Source organism: Lepus europaeus, chromosome 5 (genome assembly GCF_033115175.1).
Source record: "Lepus europaeus isolate LE1 chromosome 5, mLepTim1.pri, whole genome shotgun sequence".
NCBI classification, from domain to species: Eukaryota; Metazoa; Chordata; class Mammalia; order Lagomorpha; family Leporidae; genus Lepus; species Lepus europaeus.
The window spans coordinates 666437-677376 of record NC_084831.1 but is presented as its reverse complement, the minus strand read 5'-3'; the positions used below and the strand labels follow the sequence as shown (position 1 = coordinate 677376).

At 68.1% G+C, this 10940-nt stretch overlaps 1 protein-coding gene across 1 annotated transcript; it reads right to left on the bottom strand.

Annotated features, from left to right (window-relative positions):
- Positions 1-567: 567 nt before the first annotated feature.
- Positions 568-10474, bottom strand: GABRD (gamma-aminobutyric acid type A receptor subunit delta). Its single transcript, XM_062193062.1, has 9 exons — positions 10410-10474; positions 4245-4357; positions 3931-3998; positions 3626-3846; positions 2797-2879; positions 2305-2442; positions 1623-1778; positions 1183-1394; positions 568-1060 (listed from the first exon to the last, which is right to left on the bottom strand). The coding sequence occupies exons 1-9, from the start codon at positions 10472-10474 to the stop codon at positions 761-763; spliced, it is 1356 nt and encodes a 451-aa protein (XP_062049046.1). The 3' UTR covers positions 568-760.
- Positions 10475-10940: the final 466 nt, after the last annotated feature.

Sequence of the window (10940 nt, the reverse complement as noted above, 5' to 3'; positions counted from 1 at the left end):
GAAGCCTGCTCGTCAGAGGCTGTAGCGCCATCACCCTGAGTTCCTGGGAGGATCTATCCGGTGTCGCTGGGGCCTCTGAGCTCCTGTCACCACCGCCCCGGTGCCCTGGTGCTGGGGACCACAGGCCAAGGGGTTAGTGCCTCCTCAAGCTCTCCAGGCCTCCAGCCCGGCCCAAGGCTGGCCCCAAGCCCTGGGATCTCAGGCCGGTCTCAGAAGCACGTGGCTCTGGCCTCCACCAGCCCTGGGCTCCCTCCCTTCCGCTGTGCCCACTTGAGAGCCCCGCCCCTGCGCACCTGCAGCTGTTACAAAGGCCAGCTACTCCTCTTCCCCAAGCTGTCCCCCAGCCAGGTCAGCCGCTGCCTGGGCCCGAGCCCCCTGCGAGCCTGGGCAGGGTCCGAGGGCCTGCAGAGACGGCCCCACCCAGGAGCATCCTCTGAGCCCCGGGCTGGGAGGAGGCAGGTGGGGGGTGGTCCAGGCACCAGAAGACACAGTGCAGTCGGAGCAGAGCCAGCCCCCGGCCAGGGCTTTATTCCATGCTGGGACAGTGGCCTCCCGCGGCTTCCACCGCCCACTCCACCTCCGTCCACAAACGCCCCATAGAGCGAGGCCTGGCAGCCAGGGCGGCCGCTCCGCAGAGAGCCGCAGGCCAGCTTTGGGGGAGGCTGCGGTCGGAGTCAGGGAGGCCCAGGGGTCCTCGTTTGCCAGGGCCAGTGGGAAACAGGCAAGCGGGGTCTTCCTGGCGGGAGGGGCGCGTGCCGCCTCACATGGTGTAGGCTGCCCAGTACACGACGTTGACGGCCGCGAAGGCGGCGGGGAAGACAGCGCGGGCGTAGATGTCGATGGTGTCGGCGCCGATGGGCTTGAACCGGGCGCGGAGGCCCCCCGGGCCCCCGGGGCGGGGCGGCCCCTCCTCCTTGGTCTCCCCCGTCTCCACCTCCACTGACCGGTAGGAGCCCAGCAGGTGCCCAGGGACGCGGCACGGCCGGCGGGAGACGGCCAGCTCCTGGGTGACGCCGGCGGCCGAGAGGGAGAAGAGGACGATCGCGTTCCTCACGTCCACCTGCCCGGGCAGGGGCTGGGGTCAGGGCGGCCGCGACCACGGCGGGCCGAGGCGAGGCGCCAGAGCTGCCCCCGTCACAAGAGGGGCCTGCACGGGGGCCTGGGGAACGCACTCCGCCTCACCTCCGCCCTTGGCTTTGTGACCTTGACCTTGGCCTTCCGCTTCCTCCTGTAGTCGGCATTGAAGTGTGCGAAGGCGTACTCCACCAGGGCGGCAAACACGAACACGTAGCAGATCCAGAAGTACACGTCCAGCGCCTTGATGGCCGAGGCCCGCGGCAGCGAGGAGCGGGCGCTGACCATGAGCGTGGTCATGGTCAGCACCGTGGTGATGCCTGCGGGGGTCACGCGGGCAGTGCCGTGTGGGAGCCCGGCCTCGGTGGGCCTGGGCCCCAGACAGCGAGGGTCCACCAGCCTCCCTGCCCCCCCACTCCATGCAGGTCAGAGTCCGATGAGCAGGCTGGCCCCGGACAGCTGGCACGAGGCGCCGAGCTCACGGCGGGCGTGGTGGGGGTCCTGCCCCCGGCACTGCCCTCCAGCCAGCCCCTGGGAGGCCGCTTTACCTAGAGACACCCTGGCGGGCACCGCGGCCTGGCTGATCCAAAAGGAGACCCAGGACATGGCCACCAGGAGCACGGAGGGCATGTAGGACTGGATGATGTAGACACCACGGTTCCTCCGCAGGCGGAAGTGCAGGCTGAGCCGGGGGAACTGGCCGGCTGGGGGCGGGCACGGCCTGCGGTCAGACCAGGCCGCTGCGCCCCGGGGCTCGGGGCAGGAGGGGCTGTGGTGGGCACTGGGGCCACTGCAAGGCTGAAGGGCGGCCCCGGACCCTGCCCTCCCCAGCTCCCACGCCGGCTGACGGGCCAGGCCTGGCTGCAGGGTCGCCCAGAGGGAGCATGGGGGAGGCCCAGCGTTGTCAGTGCCTCGGCTTCCCCGGGGCAGGGGGCGAGGGCTCCCCGGCTCTGCCAGCCACCCACCGCACAGCGCAGCCCCACGGAAGGGTGGGGAAGGGGCAGCAGGAGTGGAGGGGACAGGCAGGGCCAGGGGAGGCCTGAGAGAGGCCCCCACACCCCGAGGGCCGGGAACGGAGAAAGGGCCACCTCGGCAAGGCGCACACCCCAGGCCCTGGTTCCGGGGGAGCCCGTGCCCCTCGGCGGGTTGTGAAGTCTGGTTTTCCTGCTGCGCCCAGGGCCCTGCACGGCCGGCCGGGGTCCCGCCACAAGCAGGAGGCGCCCGCGTTACCCGACTTGAAGTTCATCAGCTCCGTGGCGAAGCGGTAGCTGGTGATGGTGAACTGGGCCAGCTGCAGCCTGTCCAGCCCGTGGATCTGCTCCTGGTTTTCCGACCAGTAGTACACGATGTCCTCCGAAGAGTAGCCATCTGCAGGCAGGCCCACAAGTGGGCCCCGGCCCCGGGCAGCCCCACACCCCAGGCCCTCAGGGGCAGGACCGGACGGGCCCAGCCCCCAGCACCTCCAGGCAGGCAGAAGCAGGGTCACCATCGTCAGCAGGTGCACACCGTGTCCCGGCAGCCGGGGCCGGCGCCACACAGGCGTCTGGAGTCCTCAGCCCGGCCTTCTCCCCACTCCACCGCCCCCCAAGGCCCCTTCCACTCCTGTGACAGCTTTGCCCTGGGCACCGCCCTATCCCCTGAGCTGGCTTTGTCCACGCTCTGGCCTGCCCAGGCCTGCGACTGCCTCGTCGGCACCCCCCCCGGCCCCCCCGGCCCACTCACAGCTCTCCAGCTCCAGCATGCACTCCTGCTCGTCCATGGGGTACTTGGCCAGGTCCATGTCGCAGGCCACCGTGGAGGTGATTCTGCCCAGACAAGCGTGGAGTGAGGACCTGGGCAAGGCCAGCCCTCCGGAGCCGGCAGCTCCCCTGCCCCCTGCCGCCCACGGTGGGCTCAGGGGCCCTCTCAGGCTCTCTGATATCTGAGAGCCGTGCTCAAGGCCGGGGGCGCTTGGGCCTTCAAGAACGGGATTTTATCCGTCCGTCCTTCAAAGTGCAGCTCGGCCGGGGACCTCTGGGGCAGGGCCCAGCCGGAGCAGCCCAGCTCTGGCCCGAGCAGCTGCAGATGGCCACGTGGGAGCAGGCCCAGAGCTGCCCAGGGCCCTGCTGGCCCGGGGGCGGCCAGAAGTCAAAAGCTTACGTAAAATCTGCTTTTGACAATGTTAAGAAAGAACTCCATTTTCAGTAGGCCCGTGTGTGAGCAAAGCACACAGTCACCAGCGGCGGACGCCCTCGTGCGCACGAAGCAACCACAGGGCGCGGAGGCAGGGGAGTGACGCTCGCAGCGGCTCGGACGAACCTCAGCGCCAGACGCCAGACGCACGGGACAGAGACAGGGGCTGGGCTGTCGGCACAGAGCGGAGGTTCGCACGGCCTGGCAGACAAGCTCCGTGCCGCTAGACCGTCCACTCGGAGATGCGGACCTAACGTGCCAGGAGCTCCGGCCCTGGGGACCCTGCAGCTGAGGCGTCACCAGCAGACGCCAGGGCCGGGGGCCAAAACGCCCCCCGCCCAGCGCCCGCCAGGAGCAGCCCTGCGCCCAGACCGCTCACCGGATGCTGTACAGGACCACGCCGTCCGGCTGCAGCCGGATGAGCTTGTTCTCCACGGTGACGTCGTGGAACCAGGCCGACTTGGCGTTCACGATGAACGTGTCGGGCAGCCACAGCTTGTCCACGAAGCGGCTGTCCAGGCCCAGGGTCTCGTTGGTGTGGTTGTAGGAGAGCCTGCTGTCCCTCCAGCTCTGGTGCAGGAACACGGTCATGGTGTACTCCTGTGCCGGGCGGGGCGGGTGCTGCTCAGCCCCTGCTCTTCGCCCGGGGCACGAGCCCGGGGCGCCAGCCGGCTGCACACTTACCATGTTCACCTCCGAGATGTGGTCGATGCTGGCCACCTCCAGGGCGAGGGCCACATTCACAGGGGGGCCTGTGAGGAGGGGACGGAGTGCAAGGGGGGAGGCTGAGGCCAGGCCCCCCACCCAGGGCCAGCCCGGCAGAGCAGGGTGGCCGTAGCTGGGGCCTCTGTGGGGGCTGGGTCTCCGTGTGCCTCTGCCATCGCATTGCGGCTTCCCTGGGGGCCTGGGGCTTGCGACCCAACAGAGCCCCCCAGGGAGACCCAGAGCCCTTCGGGCACACACCCACAGCCAAGCCACTGCTTGAGCTGGCCCCTCACCTCCGATGCCAGGCCGGAAGTTGCGGGCATAGCCTTCCACCAGCCCGTCCAGGTTGGGGAGCCAGGAGATCTCCAGGTTGGAGCCCACGTAGTCCCCAATATCGTTCATGGCTCTGGGAACACAAGGCCAAGTGGTCACCGACAGGGCCCGGGGCGGCAGCACCGGCCTGGGCACCTGGGCCAGGATGAGGAGTTGGACACAGGGGAGCCCAGGGCGTCCTCAGCCCCTGCACCGTCCTGTGCTCAGCCTCCCCCGTCTCCATGGACCCGCAGGGGAGGCTGCCCAGGAGGACCCTCTCAGGGACACACGGCCACCCTGCCGGCCTCTGGCAGAGAACTCCCCGCCACCCCCGCCCCCAGGAGTGGTTGTTAGTAGAGAAGCGTGGCCAGGATGCTGGGGCCCGCCCCCGTCAGCCGAGTGCTCCTATGGCTCAGCCTGGCCCTGGGCCTTGCAGGGGTGGGGGAGGGGAGCTCATTCTGCTGGGCTGCGGGGGTGGGGTGTCCCACCCGGGACCCAAAGGTGGGAGCTGCAGGGGTCCAAATACTTGGGCCACCCTCTGCTGCCTTCCCAGGTACAACAGCAGGGGGCTGGACCAGAGGCGGAGGTGGGACCCTAACCAGCACTCCAGCGTGGGACGCAGGCATCCCAAGTGATGGCTTGTTCCCTCTCTGCCCCACCCAGCGCCACTTGATCCCTGGGAGGCAGTGTGATGGCTCAAGTACCTGGGTCCCTGCCACCCCGTGGGAGACTTGGGTGGAGCTCCTGGCTCCAGGCCTCAGCCTGGCCCAGCCCTGGCTGTTGAGGGCCTTTGGGGGGAACAGATGAGCAGATAGAAGACATCTCTCCCTATCTTTCAAAAAGTAAACACATACACCATTTTAAAAAGTTGTTCCTGGGGCAGGCGCTGTGGTGCAGCGGGTTAACGCCCTGGCCTGCAGTGCCAGCATCCACATGGGCGCCAGTTGGGGACCCGGCTGCTCTACTTCTGATCCGGCTCTCTGCTGTGGCCTGGGAAAGCAGCAGAAGATGGCCCAAGTCCTTGGGCCCCTGCACCCACATGGGAGACCTGGAAGAAGCTCCTGGCTCCTGGCTTTGGATCGGTGCAGCTCCGGCCATTGTGGCCATGTGGGGAGTGAACCAGCAGATGGAAGACTTCTCTCTCTCTGCCTCTCCTCTCTCTGTGTAACTCTTCCAAATAAATAAAATAAAATAAATCTTTAAAAAAATAGTTGTTCCTAACCATTCACCATCTAACTACCTACCCACCATCCACCCATCCACCCACCCATCTATCAGTCTACCCATCCGTCCACGCGTCAGGTGACCGACTCCCTGGTGTGGGCTCCACTTCAGAAATGTGGCTGCGCCATGGGCAGAGTCACAGACCAGGCACATGTGGAGGTCCGAGTGTCATGGGGGAGGGGCGGGCAAGTGGCTTTAGACTGACAAGCGTTGTGGTAGGGGAGGTCAGGCCCCTGCCTGCCAGGAGTCTGGGGAGGAGACCACCACCCTGAGAAAGCCACACCAGAGCCCAAAGCCAGAGAGCACGAGCGTCCAGGGAGAGGCCAGAGGGGGCAGCAGGGAGGGCTCCAGGCTGAGGGCGGGATTGAAGGGGGTGGGGCCCCTCCCAGGGCTGACCTCCCCCCGGGTCAACTCGAGGTCATGAACGAGGAGCTGAGAGATGAGCCAGGATTCTGGTGAGGCCACAGGCGTGCCTGGGGAGCCGGGCGGTGCGTCCTGCCTGGACTCTGGTCCTTACATCACACTCTCGGGGGTTCTAGAAGCCCCCGGAGCAGCCTGGGTTTGAGAGGCACCAGGAGTGGGCCCCCCCTCCACAGAGCCACGTCTCTCTGTTCCACAGACTGGCCCCCCCCCACAGAGCCACATCTCTGTCACAGACTGCCCCCCCACAGAGCCACGTCTCTGTCACAGACTGGCCCCCCCTCCACAGAGCCACGTCTCTGTCACAGACGCCCCACACACAGAGCCACGTCTCTGTCAGACTGGCCCCCCTCCACAGAGCCACATCTCTGTCACAGACCGCCCCCCCCGCACAGAGCCACGTCTCTCTGTTCCACAGACCGCCCCCCCCACAGAGCCACGTCTCTGTCACAGACCGGCCCCCCCCCCACAGAGCCACGTCTCTGTCACAGACTGCCCCCCCACAGAGCCACGTCTCTCTGTTCCACAGACCGCCCCCCCCACAGAGTCACATCTCTGTCACAGACTGCCCCCCCACAGAGCCACATCTCTGTCACAGACTGGCCCCCCCTCCACAGAGCCACGTCTCTGTCACAGACTGCCCCCCCACAGAGCCACGTCTCTGTCACAGACGCCCCCCACACACAGAGCCACGTCTCTGTCACAGACGCCCCACACACACACAGAGCCACGTCTCTGTCACAGACGCCCCCCCACAGAGCCACGTCTCTGTCACAGACGCCCCCCCCACAGAGCCACGTCTCTGTCACAGACGCCCCCCACACACAGAGCCACGTCTCTGTCACAGACGCCCCACACACACACAGAGCCACGTCTCTGTCACAGACGCCCCCCCAAAGAGCCACGTCTCTGTCACAGACGCCCCCCCCACAGAGCCACGTCTCTGTCACAGACGCCCCCCCCCCCACAGAGCCATGTCTCTGTCACAGACGCCCCCCCACAGAGCCACGTCTCTGTCACAGACGCCCCCCCACAGAGCCACGTCTCTGTCACAGACCGCCCCCCCACAGAGCCACGTCTCTGTCACAGACGCCCCCCCACAGAGCCACGTCTCTGTCACAGACGCCCCCCACACACACAGAGCCACGTCTCTGTCACAGACGCCCCCCCCCCACAGAGCCACGTCTCTGTCACAGACGCCCCCCCCCACAGAGCCACATCTCTGTCACAGACGCCCCCCCCACAGAGCCACGTCTCTGTCACAGACGCCCCCCCCCCACAGAGCCACGTCTCTGTCACAGACCGCCCCCCCACAGAGCCACGTCTCTGTCACAGACACCCCCCACAGAGCCACGTCTCTGTCACAGACCGCCCCCCCCACAGAGCCACGTCTCTGTCACAGACTGCCCCCCCACAGAGCCACGTCTCTGTCAGACTGGCCCCCCCTCCACAGAGCCACGTCTCTGTCACAGACTGCCCCCCCCACAGAGCCACGTCTCTGTCACAGACGCCCCCCCCACAGAGCCACGTCTCTGTCACAGAGGCCCCCCCTCCACAGAGCCACGTCTCTGTCACAGACGCCCCCCCACAGAGCCACGTCTCTCTGTTCCACAGACCGCCCCCCCCACAGAGCCACATCTCTGTCACAGACGCCCCCCCAGAGCCACGTCTCTGTCACAGACACCCCCCCACAGAGCCACGTCTCTGTCACAGACCGCCCCCCCCACAGAGCCACGTCTCTGTCACAGACCGCCCCCCCCCACAGAGCCACGTCTCTGTCACAGACGCCCCCCCACAGAGCCACGTCTCTGTCACAGACGCCCCCCCCACAGAGCCACGTCTCTGTCACAGACGCCCCCCCCAGAGCCACGTCTCTGTCACAGACACCCCCCCACAGAGCCACGTCTCTGTCACAGACCGCCCCCCCAGAGCCACGTCTCTGTCACAGACGCCCCCCCACACAGAGCCACGTCTCTGTCACAGACCGCCCCCCCCCAGAGCCACGTCTCTGTCACAGACCGCCCCCCCACAGAGCCACGTCTCTGTCACAGACGCCCCACACACACACAGAGCCACGTCTCTGTCACAGACACCCCCCCACAGAGCCACATCTCTGTCACAGACGCCCCCCCCCCAGAGCCACGTCTCTGTCACAGACACCCCCCCACAGAGCCATGTCTCTGTCACAGACTGGGCTCTGAAGGAGCCGTCTTTGAACAGAACGTCCCTCTGCTAAGGCGTTTTGCAAACCTCTGATCGTCACGGGTGGGGGAAGTGACCTTGGACAAGGCCTGCGGCTCTGCTGTCCACCCCAGTCAGCCGCTGCTCCCTGCTGGTCCCCAGGGCCAGGGCTGGGGACAGGGGAAAGAGCTGGAGTCCTGGGCCTACAATGAAGAACGCCAAGTGGAGGTCCCCCTGAGGCCAGAGGCAAAGGGATTTGAATTGGGCTTTGTTTTTGGACCTGCCCAGCTGCCGTCCAGCCTGTCCGGAACCAGGCCACCAGGAGACCACGTCCTCCCTGGCGCATCTCTTGCCCGTCGACCCCCTTCCCTCTGCACCGGCCCCAAACTCCGCAGCGGGCGGGGCTGGGGGAGCTTGGCAGGGGCAGGGGCTCCCTAGTCCACCCCCCCTACACATGGGGACCTCGGGGCTGCCCTCGGGGAGGCGGCTCTGCGCCCACACTCAGACTCAAATTCGAGCACATCGGGCCCCAGGGGCACCATGAGGACCGACGGCCTCTGCCCAGGGCGCACCTTGGGTATCGGGCCTGGTTCCCTCCTGCCCCCACCCCACAGAAGCAAAGCCGCCCCCGTCACTGCGCCCCTGGGGAGGGTGGGCATCACCGAGCCCAGCACTGCGGTGGGATCCTCCCCCGCACACGCGGCCTACGGATCCTGACAGCTCCACTTTTAGAGCAACGCGAGGCCCGCCAGCATCTCAGTTACCAAGGCAAAGAGCCGCGTGCAGCAGCGACCGTGAGCTGGCACGGCAGGCACCGCGGCTCAGCCTCTCCGGGGACTCGGGGCGCCTGCAACCCAGGAGGGCCGCCCCCAAGCAGGCCCCAGCCCCTGACCCCGCCAGCGCCCACAGGAATCTGGGCTGGGGAGGGTTGGCTAGAACCAGGCCCCACCCCTCGGCAAAGCTCCAGGGACGAGGAGCCTGACGCTGACGGGAGGGAGGCAGTGCGGCGGCCCTGTGCCCGGCACGCGACACCCTGGGAGCCAGACGCCGGTCAGCGCCTTGCAGGAGGCCTCTCCGTGCACGCGTGGACTGGGAGGGGCATCTGGAGGCCCTGCGAGCAGGGCACACAAACGTGAAGCCAGCACCGGGAGGGGTTTACCAGGCGGCGAGTCTCGGAGTCAAACTTGGGCTCAAACTGTGTGCTCAGAGCTGGGGGACTTCAGGCCGTGGCTCCGTGGAGGGGGCCTGGGCTGGACCCTCCAGCCAGCGTGGATGAGCTTGGCCACGCCTCACCCCCGGCCCTTGCTGTCACCTGGGAGTCCCGCAGGACACGGCTCCCGTGGTCTCCAGCCCTGCAGCCAGACCCAGGCCTCTGGGCTCAGGCCCCTGCCCCAGCAAGGGAAGTGACACCCCCTTTTCCCCAGCTCCCCCCCGCCCCGTTCTCTAGACACCGGCGGCTGAGGCCAGCCATTTTGTCCCAACGGCCACCAGGGGCCATCAGCCGGGCAGGTGCAGTCCCCTCGCCGGGCCGCCTGTTTTGCTTGCACAGAGATGATTCCAGGAAAGACCCCTCTCGCGGGCTGTGGACGGTGGCCAGGGGTGCAGGGGCCATTCAGACGCCCAGAGGGCAGAGTGGAGCCCACATGAGCCACAGCTGGGACCTTTCCCCCAAGCTCGGCTAGCACTTCACGGAGACCCAGAGGTCTTTCTCCCAGCCGGGCAGCTGGGCACCGGCCACCTACTCACCGGGAGCTCAGTGGCTCCTGAAAGGGGGCCCACGGCTACCCGGCCCCAGCTCCCCAGCGGCCCACGCACCTGCCTCCGCGTCCCGCCCTGCTCCCACCGCAGGGGAGCGCCCCCGCCCCAGTTCTCGGATTCTCCTCCCTTCTCCCCCCGCTGGAGGGGGCCGCGGATGCTGACAGCAGCTGGGCGGCCGGGCGCTGCGGCCAGCATCGGCCAACGGCCAGCGCCGGCCGGCAGGGGCGCCCGCGGGGACACCGGGGACCGAGACCCGCGGTCCCCGCGCCTAGGTTCGCGTCCGCAGCTCCGCTCCAGCTCGGTCTCGGCCCGCGCGGAGCCCCCAGATTTCTGGCTCCCCGGGTAGGGACTCCTGCCCCTCCAAGTGCCCCCAGGTGGAGACCCCTGTACCGCGGCGAATCCGTGCGGAGATCTCCACTCACGTGCGGACCCTTGCCCTCCAGGTGTCCCCGGTGGGGACCCTCGCCTTCCTGGCGCCCCCGAGCCGGGACCACCGCTCAGCTGCAGCCCCGGGGTGCAGACTCCCGCCCTCCCTGAGCCCTCGGGCCAGGACCCCCGCTCACCTGGCGCCGCGGGGCCGCGCGCGCAGCAGCAGGAGCGCAGGCAGCAGCCAGCGCAACGAAGCCATCGCCCCGGCGGCTCCGCGGGACGCCCGGCGGCCTCGGGCGGCGCGAAGTTGTCCTCCACGGCCGACGCGGCGGCACCGGCGGGGCGGGGGGCGGAGCTTGGCGTCGGCCCCGCCCCAGGCCCCGCCCCGCGCCCGAAGGCCGGACCCCCGGCGGCTGCCCTGGCCCGCTGCAGCCGCGTGTCCACGTGGGGGCGGCGGGCAGCAGACGGGGCTGGGGGCGGGGGCCCTTGCTCGAGCCAGGGCCGGGGTCCTGGAACGCGGGCGGGCTGAGGGGGAGGGTCCAGGAACGGCGGGCGGGGGGCGGGGGCTCTGTCGCCGCTCACGTGCGACGTCCCGCGGTCTGGACTCACTCCGGCCCCGGAGCGGTCACGTCGCGGCCTGGGCTGGCCAGACCCCCACCACACCCAGAGAACTAAGAAAGTGGAAGGGGCTTTTCTTGTTTGTTTTTTGTTTTTGTTTTTTTCTC